This window comes from Neolamprologus multifasciatus, chromosome 1 (genome assembly GCF_963576455.1).
Source record: "Neolamprologus multifasciatus chromosome 1, fNeoMul1.2, whole genome shotgun sequence".
Classification (NCBI taxonomy): Eukaryota; Metazoa; Chordata; class Actinopteri; order Cichliformes; family Cichlidae; genus Neolamprologus; species Neolamprologus multifasciatus.
Window position 1 is genome coordinate 26,558,986 of NC_140439.1, and position 16,943 is coordinate 26,575,928.

A 16,943-nucleotide genomic window follows, 5' to 3' on the forward strand; every position below is an offset into this window, starting at 1 on the left:
TTCTTTCTTTCTTTCTTTCTTTCTTTCTTTCTTTTTGCCTTATACAATTTGTTTTTACACATACCTGATCTAGATTTAACTAACTGATTTATCAAGCCCTGATAATCCAGGTTTCAATCCCAGATGAGAAAGCAGGGCTTTCCTACCCCACAAACACCAAGCTGCTACAGAAACCTCGACTAAGCAAACTATCTTGTTACTGTAGCACCGTACAGTTTTGAGCTATTAAAACCGTTGTGACATTTTAATAACGCCTCATTTATTTTCCTGGGGAGCTTGACTAATAATAATGCAATTTATGGGCCAAAAAAAAAAAAAAAATTAAAGCTTAAAAATAATTGGTATTGTTTAGAAAGAAATGTATTTGGATAAAAAAAAATAGTACAGTAGCAGAAAGTAACATGTTTACATTGTAAAGGCATTATTAACGCAGTTTTTTTTTGGTATATATAATTTTTTTCCATCTGCTACATTTCACTACTCTCCAGATGAATTTAATCTTCATTTTAAGGCAACTCACTGATATTTCAGTCTACACTGGTTTAATTGGACGACACGCATAAATGAAAATGACAGCAAAGAGCGGTTTCACAGAATATGAAAGTGAGACAGTTATTGGAGAAGTGGAGAAAAGGAAATGTTTTATTTTGCAGTGTCACTTCTGGAATCTCACTATATTTGCTGAAGAGAAAAAACAATGGAAGCTATTAATACTGTAAGTGAAGAATAAAGAACATTAAGGGGCACCTATATTTACCCAGAATTACCAACAGTAATGTCATAGCAGAACTTTGTTCATCATTATTTTTAATAGGGACTGAATGATAAAATGTATGTCTCAATATGGGTTTGTGCTTGTAAACAGGAAAGGATTTTTAAATTCTCTTGGCTTATTTTTATATCTATTTCACTGCATCAGACCTGACACACACACACACAAAAGGTTGCTCCATTCATTCTTTTTACCGATAGCTTGTTTGGGGGGAAAATATACCTGTAGATCTCAGCTAAATGGATATTTTGCTGCTTTCATATCTTTAATTAAAAGGTCTCTTCTGCTTTTCTGAGATCACAAGACTGAGAGAAATTTTTGACTTTTAAAGCTACTCTGTATATACTAAATTGTATCCGCACTGATAACAATGTGGAATTAATCAACATTTGCGTAGCATCCTGATGGGGAGACTCGTTTTCTTCAGTGCCATGTAGTCACAATAGTATACAGAATGGATCCAATTTAAAAAGCTAATTAATGCCACTTAAATTTAGGATTATATGGGGGTGGGACCTTGAATTTTGTCCTTGTTCACTAAAGGGACGTATGAGTCATGTCTTGTAATCCTCTAGGACCCCGTGAAACATAAATGAGAACACATTAACATAAAGATGCAGACACAAAGAAACTATCAAAGATTTTTATTCTTACAGTAACATTTTTTCCTTCCTCAAAATGAAACAATCTTTGAGCCATGAACACTGAACATTTACTAAATCTATAAACTAATTTTTAAAATTATCAATAACTTGCTTAAGAAACAAAAATAAATAAATGGAGATGGGATAAAATAACATTGGTGAGTCAGACGATATTTGACTTCTTCATTGTTCTCCACCTGTCCTTCAGGTTGACATTTGTTCGATCTTTGAAGCCGTAGTGTTCCTTTATCTTACACCAGTTGCCCTCTCCAAATTTTTTGACCCCGTCTTTTAACTTCTGCGTCTCACTCTCTGTCCATTTCTGCAACACAATCGAAAGATTTGTTAGCTTTTTGCTACTGTGGAGAGTGCAAAAATTGTTTCAATTGTTTTTAATGTAACTGACTAAAGTGAAATGTCCTCATGTGTACTGCATTATTCACACAGGAATCTAAATTTGTATGATGTTTGCAAATGAGTACTTTTTGTGCAAAAGAGGAACAAAATATATATGCTAAACTGTAAATTGAGATGCCTGAGTTTGACTTAGTGTAATTTATGTGAATAATCACTCAAATATAAATAACATCCACAGGAAAGTACAGTGACGGGTTAGCTTTGTAGCATGTTTTGCTATACTTACCCTTTTCCTTTGGCCTGAATTTGAAATGGTGCTCATGTCTGAGCCTTTGTGGGAAGAAAAAAAACAAACAAACAGAAAAACATTAAAACCAGATGTTTCAGATGGCAAACTTGCTTTAGTCTTATTGAATATTTATAAACATTTTATATTTAATGAAGTATTACATACCGCTCTTGTTAGGGGTAACATACGACTCTTCATCGCCCTTGCTCTCCTTTGCATCATGGTACAGTCGCTTCCTGTGAATAAGAGCCAGAGTGTGTTTTTGTTTGGCAAAATGATTAAGCACAACTACAAAAGATAAAAATTAAAAATGATTAGAACTATTACTCAATCACGCTGGGTGAAATATTCACCCAGGTGTATTCCACCATTTTTAGTTACTCAGTTACTGGCGTTTACTAACCATTTTAAAAGACGAGGACTTTTGTTTTGACCAGAGTCCTTGTGAGGAGTGGAGGTTGTTTGTCGGACAGGATGAGAAGGTGACTCACTTGGTGAGCTCTCCACTGAAGAGGATGTGGTACGACTGACGTCCATATTATCCTGATTCCTGAATAAATAAATAAAACTGATCAAATATCAATCATGTTGTGGACCTAAAGAAGACAATTGGGTGAGTTGTTTTTTTTTAGCATCCTACTAGGATTTAGAACTTAGTTGGGTGTTTTCTGCTATGTCTAATTGGAAGGAGACCAGGACATGCTGGAGTGATTCGGCTGACATGGTGAAAACTCATATACCCTCAGAAGACCTAAAACAGGTGGCTGGGGATAGGAAAATCCAGACATCTTTGCTCAGGCTACGGCCCTCATAACCCAGAGCCAGATAAGTAGCAGAAAAATGATTGATGGTTGTTATTAGTTTTCACATCAAAGTTATTATAAAAATAAGTTCAAACATTGAAAATTGACACTCTAGTAACCAGTAACAGGTGAGAAATGCACATTTGGACTTATTGCTTAGTAAACCATCAAACTGCTGTGCTGCAGCATAACTTTCCCTGCTGGATGCAGAGTCAGAGGAGTCAACTCAAACAGCTGAAACAAACGGTTTTTAATGTTATATATCGACTAAACAGTAACTTTCTCATAACACAGTGGTTCTCAAACTGAGGGGCAGACGTAAGTTGTGGGGCATGGACGAGGCGAAACAATCCGGTCTTTAAGTGATGACGTGATGAATCCTGCTTCCCGGCCCAAACTACTCTATGTTTAATAAGGCTGTTGTGTATTGAACATGTTTTAATGCTTTGTATCTTGTTCTATTTAATCTCAAGTCCCTAAAAACAGTCAGTGATCACTGTCAGCCTCTCTGTTTTTATTACAGCTAATCATTTTAAATCTCAGTTTTTAAAACCTTACGATGTAACTGCAGCCCAGCCCACACAGCAGTATATTAATGACTAACCTCATATTGTGGATGGATTCTCTCAGTTGTTCTCCTGACTGACGTCCGTTTACAGCATCCTGCCATGCTATTGCATTTGTCCTTAACCTTTGGGAACCCTCATGTTAACTTTTTATCGAGTGGAAAAAGGTTAGCATTCATCCTCCAGCTTCACCGTTTATATGATCGCTAGCGATCACGTAGCACATCATTATATACCAGCTAGCCCAACTTCAGTAACCCTACAAAAGTCACTGCTGTTTACTTTCCTGTCTTCATTTATGTCGGAAGTGATAACTGAGCTGTACATCTTAATTTTTTCAGAAATCCCTCAGTCAGAACATGGTATATTATATTTAAATAGAAACTAGCGAGCTAACTTCCTGCTAACTTCTAACTCCGTTAAATTTCATAGATTCTGTTTTCATGAATGCCTGGATGTTAAATGTAATTGTTACACCTGGTAGAGCAGAACACTGATCATTTTATTACAGATGAAAGAATTTAGACAGTTTTTAACTCTCAGTGATGCTGCAGTGATCGTGTGACTTAAGGACCTGCAGTGGAGTTTGGGCCCAGGCACGGCTAATGACGTCAGACTTAAAGACCGGATAGCAAGAACATCTTGCTATTTGCTACTTTAACTTACCTGGTGCGAGTTCTGTTGGCTTGAATGCGTCTCTTTCGGGTGGGCGTGGCACCTTTTTTGTCTGTTCCCCGACACTGACGGTCTTTTTCATTAGATGCAGACAGTGTTTGTGGTGTTCTTTTCCTTCTGACCTCAGGTTCCAGTTCCTCTAAAGTGGTTGTGCAGCGTGAACTTGCCTGACTGTCTGGTTCCACCACCAGCCGAGACACAGTGTAATTCTCTCTTTTACACAGCACAATGGGATTCTTTAAGTGTAAATCTGCCCGACTTGGAGGAATGGCATTTGCTTGTGTTGGTTGGTCTGCTGGTGAAGCTTCCATAGGGCCTCCTGAGTCTCTCTGAAATAACCGTTCCTCCAAGTCCACACTTGTGCACCTCTCTGAAGTCATGGAAAGCTGTTCGCAAAAATTTTCTCTTTCCAGCTCCTCTCTGTCTACTTCTTCCTCCAACTGAGCAAATGTTTTTTTATTTAAACCTGTGGCCAGGGATTTGTAGGCCGCTTCTAGCCTGGTCTTCAGGATAAGTGAATGTGTACTGGAAGACAATAAAATACTATTAACGCTAGAAAACTGAAAAACAGACAAACAAACATCCTGACAACAAAAAAGTATGTACAGTTAATCAAATACATAAATGTTTTTGCATGCATGGATAGTGCGATCACATGAGTGCAACATACAATTAATGCAGCTGCTAATGGTGAGTATTAATATAGTTAATAATCACTTCCAATTCAAAGAAAAGGAGGATTATTTTTCTTCACACATTTTCAAACGGACTGTTGTTTTGCCACTGATCTTAATAGGCATTACTGTGGACATTACATTAACATTAGACATTACTAACATTACTAATCAACTAAGAGAAGGGAAGCAATTACCATGGTACAAACTGGACAGTGGCTATTTGTGAACTTGAGCATGGCTGAGGTTCAGCTTGTTCATCACTTTCAGTTGCCGTGCTGTCTTGATCCACAGGGGTTTTATCAATGAGATGTTTTGCAGCCTGGGATGCATAAACCAAACACACACACACACACAAATTCACAACAAAGAAACTTCCACGAACAGGATTTCTAAATTGGTTACATATGAAACATGGTTTGTTCTTCATTTGAATCTCAATTCTAGTCAAAAGACAATGCACTTAAATTTATAATATACAGCAAGTTGAAACTTTCATGCATTTACTAAACACAATGAGCTATTAGGACTGCTCACGAAAGCAATCTGATATTTGCAGCCGTAAACATTCTGGTCTCTTCCTCACAAAGAAGAACTTATTGATTAATACTAGTATTGGAAGATACTACAAATCAAGGTGTCAGGATATATTATATCTGAGCTGAAAGAGCTGGATCTATGAAATCCTTAATCCTTAAGCAGGAAAAGTACAGCGGGGATGTACATGAAGAATAGACATAATAAAGAAACATATAGAAATCCTGATAATTTCACAAGAAAAACACCAACAAAAAAAATATCTCCAAAACCCTGGAGACTTGGTTTAGAAGGTACAGTTTAATGCTGGACTGCAGTTTAATGCTGTCAACCTCATGTAGCAGCAATTTCTTTGCAGATGCACCGGGCAGTGTACATTCCATTTTCCCAACAAGTACTGAAATGTCTAAATGCAAAGATGGGCCAATGTTGACCCCAAATGTTTAAATGGACTTCACATTGCTTAAAGTTATTCTATTGCAGGGCTCGCAAAATCGCTAGCCCGACGTCCCGGGGCTAGCAATTTTTCCAGTCGGGCTACCAAAATCTATATCTGCCCTGCCCGTCGGGCTATCATAGGAAGGAAAAATATATGTCAATGCTTTTGCATTCTTTCGGAAATGTAGCTGGGTAATTATGTCATTGGCATCGGTGAGCCAGAATTTGCGCTTGTTTTTTGCTTTCACTTTGCAATCGCGCGAACTGTGTATAGAGAGCGACAGTACTGATTGGTGAGTGACGATAATTTGAGCACCAATTCCTCTGACATCGTCTTATCAATCGTTAGCTTACTATGCAAACATGACAAGTGAAATCTCCCGCAGCAAGCTTAAACAACAACAAAAGAATTTCTGTGGCTGCAATATGACGAGCTAAATAACCAGAGGTGCACATAAGTGGTCCGCAGGTGCGCATTCGCTGTCAAAATAAAAGACGCGCACCAGATAAGAAGTTGCAACGTGTGTTTGCGTACATAAGATTTTCTGGAGGAGGACAGACATTTGTTTAGAACTCTTAAATAGGGATGGGTACCGGCATCCGGTGCCATGATGGCACCGGTTCTGACATAAACGGTAGTAACCAGACCGAAAAGCAGCGCACATTTCGGTGCTTTATTTCGGTGCTTTTTTTCCTGAGCTGTGGTACACTTTCTTCTTCCTTACATTTGTATTGGCGGTTGGCAAACAACTGAAAGGTGCATTACCGCCACCAACTGGTATGGAATGATACACTTTAGATTCTAGCCAATCATTTTAAGTTTCCGAGAATAGTAGGCGGGTCCAGGTACGTATGTTCTTTTAGAGCAGAGCTACAGATTAAAAATGTCCAAGGCGAAGCGGTCAAAAGTCTGGCTGTACTTCACAGCAAAAGATGCAAACTCAGCAGCTGCAACAAGTGCTTTAAGCTGATACTGTGATGCTGTCAAAGGAGGTAACACCTCAAATCTGATGAAACACCTGGCGACGCATAGTGTTTTTTTTTAAAGCCGAGAAATGCGCCGTATTTGATAGCTTGCTGCGAGACCTCACACCGAGCACATCTACTGCTTGTGGGTTGCCTGTTATCGGACCCGGAATTAGCAACATCCCCCAAAAACCCGAAGAGGAGAGTCCTGGCCCCTAGCCCTGCCAGTGTAGCAGAAATGATGACGGATGATGATGCAGCAGCAGCCGTTCTTCTCTGTGTGAGTAGCTTAATGTTGTTCGTGTGTAATTTACGTTGAATAGGCTAACCACGTTATTACATTAATGCATGTAAGGTGAACAGCAAACACCATCATAGCTACATGCAGCTGTCTTCTTGTTTGATGGCAGATACTCCCTTCACCCTGGCCAAAAAGGCTAAAATGACCAAAGAAAAAGTGGAAAACAGTTAAACATGAGAGGTTTTTGGACAAAGTTTGTGTTTTTTTCCATTGTTTAAGCACTGCTTCCAGCCAAGAATGATACCATATATGCCCCATAGCTGCAGAAAAGGCTAACATTGTTATCTTTTTACAAAAAAACAGCTGAACATGAGAGGTTTTTGGACCACTTTTGTGTTCTCCATTCTTTAAGCACCGGTTTGAGCACCGTTTAAGCACCGGCACCGTTTCAAAAGTACCGGTTTGGCACCGGTATCGGATAAAACCTAAACGATACCCATCCCTACTTGCTAGTATCTACAGCCATCGGTCCCTCCGGGGAGAAGCCTCTCATTCCACAAATGTGCTCAATTAAAAAGAGCAGAGTGCTTAGAGAGGGCCAGTGAGAGGCCATTCCCTGCGCCCGTTTGATCTGGATTTCCTAATTGGTCAATGACAACACATTACCAGACAGGCGGATGCTTGATCTGCAGAGAGGAGGCTTTTTGACTAGGGCAGTTCGACCTCTCTTCCTTTCCCTTTCGCCCCCTGCACCTTCGACGTCCTACCCGCCCCCTCCGTGACCATGTAGAGTGCGTGTGAGTCCGAGTGTCTCTGCATGTAAAAAGGGAGTATGGGTCTGACGTGTAGGAGGGGGCTGATTTAGAGGTTAGACAGCACAAGCTGCAGTAAATCCGTGTCACAAATCTTCCTTATGGAACCGTGGGGGGACACACGCGACCATGTGATGAATCCCATGCAACACGCAGACCTCTGCCTCCCCTCCTTGGCCTCTTCTGGAGCCCACACCACACTGCTTGCGCTGCACTAATTTGCCAGATATCGTGGGCTGTTATGTTTTGATTGCCTTTGTGTAAATGAATCGGGAAGCCTCTCATTTCACGTGCAGCTGTGAAGAATTCCAATGTGTCAGGGAAGAAAAAGGAGATTCTCCAGGGAGAAAAAGACTTAGTGGAGTCTTCGATCACGCACTGAAGACATTTATTCATTTATTCATCTTTCTTTCTTTATCCAGGCATCCTTGGATCATTTCACTCAGTGTATATTATTTCCCTATTGTGTGCGACCCTCTTTAGGGAGTCACTACAGCATAAAAACACCAAAGGCAAACCGTATCGCATGCAAGGAGTCTCAGCGATGCAGATCAGATGCTTGCACAACAGTATGGTCTCATTTTATATAATCCTACTGCTAGCTAAAAATAGTATCAAATTAATATTGAATGTTACTGTAGGAGAGGCGTGGCAGAGTTCCAGCTTATGGAAATATGCTGTCATACGGAGCGATAACAGTCTATCCTTTAACACACCCATGTGAAAAAGAAATAACTTATTAGGAATTTCCCACCGCCTCTGAAGTAAAATGTTTATGTTTCATATATAGCTCTTATACTTGTGAAAGTGGCCCCTTATTCATACAACACAATGTTTACTTATTCATACATAATTCTTAAAATTACGTTTTTATGAGGGAAAAATGCAAAAGGAGCCCGTTTCGTAAATAAATCACAGTCTTATGAGACATTAAATGGATATAAAACATAAAATTAGCTTTTAAAATGGACATATACACTTTATATGCATAAACATCATCTACATATACACCCCTAACAAAAGAAAAAAAAGCAACCAATTAACAAACTTTAAAATGTGAGGACCTACCGAAGTACTTAAAGCTTATGCCTGCATATAAACTCTTTATAAATAGGGCCAGTGGTCGGTCTGGAAACCCATAAGCTTCTCTGCTGACTTAGCCTCTGGGGAAAACAGCCAATTTCTCGGCGCTTCCAGTGTAGCCAGCGGATATCCAGGCTAAGAGTTCCTGTTCCGGTCATTGTTTATGAATCCAGATACATTTGAAAAAAGCTAATAAAAAGCTAAATGAGAGGCAGTGATTCTGAGAGTGCATTTTGGCAAGTGGAATCCCTCGTTGTGCTCTCTACACAGACCGCTTACCTCTATGCAACCAAAGACTGTTCAAACAAACTGATCAACTTAACTTGTATCACAAAAGGACAACAAATGAAAGGCTTCTGGTAACAGAAGAGTTTGCCAACATTCGTCTGCATATTCAAATGCAGATATCACTTTATAAAGATTGGGCAATATCTTTATAATAACATATATAATAATATATCCATATCACATTTAAACATACAGGTGCAACTGCTGATCATTTAAAATGAATTTGTTATGAACTGAGAGCAAAACATCACATTTGGGAATTATGGCAACAATGAATACAGTTTTGGTTGAAAGTCCAGTCAATTAATCAATTTCCCAGCAGTAGTTCACCTTAGTTTTGTACACGGGCATGTTGCTTGGGGGTATAATTTAGCAACAACTTGTCTCTAGCTGTTGGCAAACAACAAGCTCCACATCATCCATCAGAGAAGTTGAGGTAGCGTGACAGGTGAACATAAACAAAGCTGCCTGCAGTAGCATTTCCAGAAGTGTGCGGGAAACACACAGAGACACGCACATAGCTAAAGACTAGGGATGGGTACCGGTATCCGGTGCCATCATGGCACCGGTTCTGACATAAACGGTAGTAACCAGACCGAAAAGCAGCGCGCCTTTCGGTGCTTTATTTCGGTGCTTTTTTTTCCTGAGCTGTGATACACTTTCTTCTTCCTTACATTTCTATTGGCGGTTGGCAAACAACTGAAAGGTGCATTACCGCCACCAACTGGTATGGAATGATACACTTTAGATTCTAGCCAATCATTTTACGTTTCGAGGATAGTAGGCGGGTCCAGGTACGTACGTTCTTTTAGAGCAGAGCTACAGATTAAAAATGCCCAAGGCAAAGCGGTCAAAAGTCTGGCTGTACTTCACAGCAAAAGATGCAAACTCAGCAGCCTGCAACAAGTGCTTTAAGCTGATACTGTCAAAGGAGGTCACACTTTAAATCCGATGAACCTAGCCCTGCCAGTGTAGCAGAAATGATGATGGCAGCAGCAGCCATTCTTCTCTGCGTGAGTAGCTTAATGTTGTTCGTGTGTAATTTACGTTGAGTAAGCTAACCGCCTTATTAAATTAATGCATGTAACGTGAACTAGCAAACACCATCATAGCTACATGCGGCTGTCTTCTTGTTTGATGGCAGATACTCCCTTCACCCTGGCCAAAAAGGCTAAAATGACCGAAGAAAAAGTGGAAAACAGCTAAACATGAGAGGTTTTTGGACAAAGTTTGTGTTTTTTCCATTGTTTAAGCACTGCTTCCAGCCCAGAGTGATACCATATATGCCCTATACCTGCAGAAAAGACTAACATTGTTATCTTTTTACAAAAAAACAGCTGAACATGAGAGGTTTTTGGACCAATTTTGTGTTTTCCATTCTTTAAGCACCGGTTTGGGCACCGTTTAAGCACCGGCACCGTTTCAAAAGTACCGGTTTGGCACCGGTATCGGATAAAACCTAAACGATACCCATCCCTACTCTTAAAAATGTCGAAGAAGCAAGCTCCTTTAAGCAATTACTTTGGTGTTCTTCCACCTCCAAAGAAATGTCAGAAGGAGTCCGAACCACAAAAGAAGCGCGTATTCTCGGAAAAGTGGTTGCAGGAGGTGAGCTGGCTTCAAACAAATGATGAACGCACAGAGAGGTGGTGCAGAATGCGCTGTGAAAATCCCACTCTAGCGGACAAAAACAGTGCTTTTTATATGGACGCAAACGCGCGCTGCAACTTCTTATCTGGTGCGCGTCTTTTATTTTGACAGCGAATGCGCACCTGCGGACCACTTAAATTATGTAAATAACATAATGTTCTGCCGGGTGTGTTGTTGGTTTTCCCTCGATTTCTGAGTCGACAAGCGCCTTTGTTACTGGGACCAGTAATTTTATGAAAGGCCCCCATTAGAACCCATGAGAAATGCAAGAAATGCATTATTGCTCAGTCTGTAATATCTTTCCCAGAACAAACACCAATTGCAAATAACATACTAAAAATAAACCTGAAAAATCTGTTTAGAACAGACTATGTTGCAAAGAGTGAACTACCACTGGCAAAATGTAGCAGTCTTTGCAAACTTTAAAAAGCAAATGGCCTCGATCTTGGTTCCACTTGCCTCTTACCCGTGACTTCAGTGGAAATTTCAAATTCAGGATCTGACACAGACTGATTCATGTTCTACACAGTTCTTACAAGTTCATAGAAATTTCTGTTCAATTAGAACCAAGTATTTGAGTTGATGATTGTAATTTTTATTCAATGTTGAAATTTGTGTTTCAACAATTTTTTGATTAATGTTTTGTTTCCGTTACAATATTATACTTACAATATTATACTGTATAATATTGTAAAGGAAACAAAACGGGAAACAAAACATCAATAAAAAAATTACTCTTTTTTATTCGGGCTACTTAAATTTATTTTGGGCTACCAAAAACTGAAGAGTCCCTGCCCGAAGGGCTACCAGGGATTTTGAAATTTTGCGAGCCCTGTATTGATTAGTTTCTATAATTAACTAAAAAAAAAAGCCCAAACATATTTAATACAGAGCATGTATACCTTATGAAGAAGAGGAAGGCTGAAGTGGCAGATCTTCAGGCAAAACGTAAGCATCTCCTCCTTGAAGTTCTGAAAGTTGATTTGCTCAGTGACTTCATGGATCTTATTCTTTTTCCTGATGAGACCCATGAATGTTGCTCTCTACAGAAAATGTGAGAAACGTGGCATTAAAAATATAACGTGTTTAAATATCTTAGCTTGCACCATTTTAATTTTTAAATAGTTTTAGGGATGTAATAAAATCAGACCCAACATTGTTTAACATTCATGTGACAGAAAATGAAAACTAGCCAATGCAGTTATTTGATGGTTTTGTTGTAAAGGGGGAGGTTGGCCACTGGAGGGAGCTGGAGCTAAAAAACAAATGCAGAAAAAGTTGGGGAGGATTCTACAGTGAAATGAGGCTCCACCATCCAAAGATCACTCAGTGATGAGTCAACCACAATCCAGATAATAAAAGGGACACTTATAATGCATGCAAGCTAAACCATTTTCATTTGTCTTTTCCACATAATGTCTTCCTGCACCAGCGCTATCATCATATCAGCAAACTGATGACTGTGGCTGGTGAGGAGATGCAAGATGGGAAAGTAGACTGTCCATTATCCAGTATATTTATGGCCTAAGCTTGCAAAGCCTAGTAGATCTGAAATGAAATTATCCGTTGTGTCTTTGTCTACACTTAAAAGCTATAAAACGATTAGCACCACATCATCACCATCTTCTGAAATTTGATTACGAGCCCTTATTTGTTATGTTTAACATGTCAAAAAGCTTCCCATCCTGGTTGTTTTGTATTACACAGCATATCAACATTGATATGACAATGCTTATCAATTTTTAAACAAGACTTTACAAAATAACTTATAAGCAGGGATAAAGTTACACACTGACTTTAATGTAAATGTTATTATCGTGTAGTGAAAAAAGGTTTTAGCGAGTAACCTCACCTTTCCGATATTTTTGGGAGGAAAGTGTTTCATCAGCACCTCTTCTGCTTTCTCAAACTTACTGTTTTTGATGAAAATCCCCACAATCTAAAGACAGAAATATATTATTTGTTAAACAGAATAGAATTAGAAACCACTGTTTTGATTGCCTTTGTAGACGTATGTAAGAATGTAAAAGCTGAACAAGTGCAGATATTTAAAATGTAAAAACAAAAACAACCCACTTAATTTAGGGAGAAGTTGTCTTTGAATGGAAGTACAATAAAGGAATTCAGCACAAGAGAAATGCTTACCATATCTTTAAGAGAAGAGGACACCTTTTCATACTCCTGCTGTGGGATACTGAATTCCTGGCTTATTTTTTCCAGTAACATTAAGGCCGATTCCAGAGGAGTTGAGGGCACATCCATTTCAAATGAAACACCTGTAGGCAAAGACAAACCAATATTCCCTGTTGTGTTTATTCACAATATTAAAGTATGACGAGATGTCAACCTCAAATATGAATTTAGAGAAAGCTGTGAATCAGGCTATTGATTATGACAGAAATCAAACTTAGTTTTGTTATCAAGTATTCTATCAATTGAGTAATAATGGAAAATTACATTTGTCTCTTTAATAAGCAATTTTTAAAATATTAAATATTAAAATGAGAAAAAAACCCCAGGTCTTTTAAAATAAACTGCTCATTGGATTCTCTTTTAAAAACGATTTTTGTTTAAAAACCTGAGCAGCTTGAGCGTAATGTTTTTAACACACCCATGCTCTTAGATATGTTTCTGCTACGTTGTCTGTTTTTAGTTGTAAATGTGAGTGACGCCTTGACAACTGAGCGCTACAGAAGCAGTCCTAGTATTGATATGTCGCCAGATGTCCTTTATATACCATGTATACACTCACTGGACATCACTGGACTATTAGGTACAATAATACCAATAAGTTTCAAAAGCTTCTTAATAGAAATTTCTAAAATCCCACCACAGCAGCTGTAGCACATTTAGGGATTTGGATATGGTAAAGACTACGTGTGGAATTCAAACCGAGCATCAGAATAAGAATTTCAGTGACTTTAAACATGGCATGTTTGTGGTGCCAGACAGGCTGGTCTGTGCATTTAAGATGTACTGGGATTTTCTCTAACAATCATCTCTAGGGTTTACAGAGAATGGTCAGATAAAGAGAAAACATCCAGTGAGCAGCAGTTTGCTGAATAAAAATTGTCGTGTTGATGCGAGAAGTCAGAGGAGAATTGTGAGACTATTTTGAGTTGACTCATTCACTCAAAATGGAAAATTCTGCCTGGTCTGGTGAGTTTTGATCTCCGCTGTGACTTTAGCATGTTAGTCTCCAATTCTGTTGTTAGTTGATTCTGTTCATCTGGACGCAGCGTTTTCAGTGGGAGAAACGTTTTGTCACTCATCCAAGTGACTCCTTCAGTCTCAGCTGACTGCAGGTTTCCCCAATCTTATAAACAGTACATTTGCATAATGACTGAAACTAGCACCACCTCAAGTAGTGAAATAAGTTTGACATTTCCACCTTGGTGTTTTACAAACTACTTTTCCTCTGTTGGAAGTTAGGATCTAAAAAGGGAGCTGCTTCACTAAATCATTGGAAGCTGACAGGTGGTTCTTGCTCTGAGACATGCCTCGGCTTTTCTCGTTGTTGTCCACACTAGTGAACATCAAGGCATGGCGTTGCTACAACAGTGACATTGTGATATGATACTTTTATGATATCAGAATATTACATAAAAATGTGTACTGGTATTTATCAATGGATATCATGTCAATATGGACCAAGGAAGGAAAATTATGTGACACAAATAACTGAGGCAGCTCTGAAAGCAAAAGGTGATCAATCCCAGTATAGGCAAGGTGTAACTAATTAAGTAGCCAGTGAGTGTGTAGTCAGACTCTAATCACAAGCTTTTATTATTTATATTGGCCTCTAAATGTGTCTAACTGCGGCATAACTGTGGTACAATGTATTGCAGATTAGTTACATACCCTTTTTTAATCATTTGACAGGTAAGTTATTACATTTTTGCAAATGATTTATTTTGATGCACAGAGCTATACACTGATGTCGCTTAAAGAACCACAGTAATACTCAGATGTGCCGATCTTGTTGATTAATGTTGAGCTCACCAAGGTTTTCACCCTCATTTATCCGGGAGATAAACTGCAACACTCGAAATTTCATTGCGATGTCATCCGTGGACTCCAAAGGGCGCGCCATAATACCTGCAATAAAACAATAAAGAAGCTTCTTATTTCCCCCAAACACACAGAAATTAATAACACAAAATAGCCTAAGTAACTGGCAATAATAGCTGGCTATATGCCCACTTTTTAACGTCTACTGAGGTGTCTCAAATTGAAGGAATACATGACCGATTTTCACACAATTTTACCGATTTTACTGACTGGCTACAAATAACATTTTCAGGTAATGTCAGAATCATGTTCGTCAGCATTAGAAGTACAGCTATATAAACACTTGGCATTATGACAGTTCTGTTGATACTCCATTATCATGTCTCCTGGAGAGAAGTCTATACCCTAGAAACAAGTTCAATAAATAAATAAATAATTTTAAAAAAAAAAACGCCAAAAATAAGGCGTATGGAGGTTGTATTTGAGGAAAAAGATGTATTTTGTATGGTAATAAAACTATAAATATGTCATTAAAATCACCTTGATTTTTTTCTTAAAAGACACATTTTAGTATGTTGAAAAACCACTACGTGAACGTACATACATGTAAATAGAACTGAAATTGTTCCTTGTGTATATAAAAGACCAAAACAAATAAATAAGAGCAGCCTAGCTCGACATAACAAGACGATGAGTCCGCTTACTCTCACAACACGATTCGTGAAATTTCCCCCGTTTATTCATTTATTTTCTGTCAGCTGACGCCTGCAAAGTTTAAGAGCATGTATTATCGTAACCAAGATAGAAGACAACTTATAAAGGAGCACTAATATTTAAGTCCGCTAACTTGTATTAAGTTTGGTACGAAGTTAGGCAGTTCTGGCAGTACTATAGCTGGTTACGAGCTAGCTAAACTAGTCAAAAACACTGTTTATACTTACAGTCGAGTATATCTATAATGGCACAGAAATCCTCGTATTGTTCATTTTTAAAGAACTCTACTGCCAAAAAGAAGTAATAATCCACTAGCCAGCCGTTCACGACAGATTCAACGCTCACTTGGTAACTGTTTACAGTCTCCTTTGCCGCCATATTCACGTTAAGTTAAACGGTAAAGCAGGAAAGCATTTAGGGTGAAGGCGGGGAAAATTTGAAGGCTGGCCGAAAGACAGAACAGGGCACTTTATTCTCCGAATTTAGTTTTTCAGGCACACTTAAGTCATTCCATTTGTACAGAACCACAAGACAAACTCAACCAAGACAATAAATATCCCCAAATAACGTTTAAAAGTGTAAAAATTGGTGAAACTACAATCATGACTGCCAGTCCAATATCAAAAATACAACATTTGATTAAGACTTTAAAAAGAGTTCTGCCTGAAAGTCAAAATTCAGCTTACAAAACACAAGCGCTTCATCTCTGAGCCGACATTGCACTAGCAGGATAGCACTATGCTGCCACCCAGCGGACTGGAAGAAGCAGCGCTGTTCTTTTAAAGACATTTCTTTTCAAATGTTTTTTACTGCATTACTTGTACCTTGCAAGCGTTTTGCTCCATCGCTGCCTACTCAGCACACCTGTACGTTGCTGTAATATTTGCATTACAACAATACTAAAAGTTTGGTGTTCCCCTATTGAAATAATTGCTCTCATTTACATTTTTGTGCATGTCTGTTTCTGGGGAGGGATTCTGAATGAAGCTCAACTAAACTTTGAAGACTTTAAATGCTTAATTATGTAATTACAGTGTGTATTTTTTTGCTGCTGATTTGCTTAGTAGGTTAGTGATGGTGCGTGGGGTCAACCTTTTTGTACAGTGAACAAGGGAGGTAAAAAAAGAGTGTAGGCAGTACCAGAGACAAAGCTAGAGAAGCACGTCTGAGATGGTCTGGACATGCACAGTGGAGAGATTGTGGAATATATTGGACAAAGGATGCTGAATCCAGAGCTGCCAGACAGGAGGAAACGAGGAAGACCACATAGAAGGTTCAAGGATGTAATAATGAAGGTTATGCAGAGGGTTCGTGTGACAGAGGAGGAAACGAGGGGTAGGGTGAAACGGAGCAACCCCTAAAGGAAGCAACTGAAAGATGATTTGCACACTGCATCTGGATCACAAATGACTTAATATACATA

General features: G+C 38.8%; 1 protein-coding gene across 1 annotated transcript; it reads right to left on the minus strand.

Annotated features, from left to right (window-relative positions):
* Window positions 1–1,401: 1,401 nt before the first annotated feature.
* Window positions 1,402–16,214, minus strand: LOC146525876 (telomeric repeat-binding factor 2-like). The gene is made up of 11 exons (XM_085158950.1): window positions 15,748–16,214; window positions 14,798–14,893; window positions 12,941–13,071; window positions 12,648–12,734; window positions 11,698–11,838; window positions 4,978–5,102; window positions 4,098–4,631; window positions 2,466–2,612; window positions 2,228–2,298; window positions 2,060–2,103; window positions 1,402–1,738 (listed from the first exon to the last, which is right to left on the minus strand). The coding sequence occupies exons 1-11, from the start codon at window positions 15,896–15,898 to the stop codon at window positions 1,580–1,582; spliced, it is 1,686 nt and encodes a 561-aa protein (XP_085015076.1). The 5' UTR covers window positions 15,899–16,214; the 3' UTR covers window positions 1,402–1,579.
* Between the last annotated feature and the right edge of the window lie 729 nt (window positions 16,215–16,943).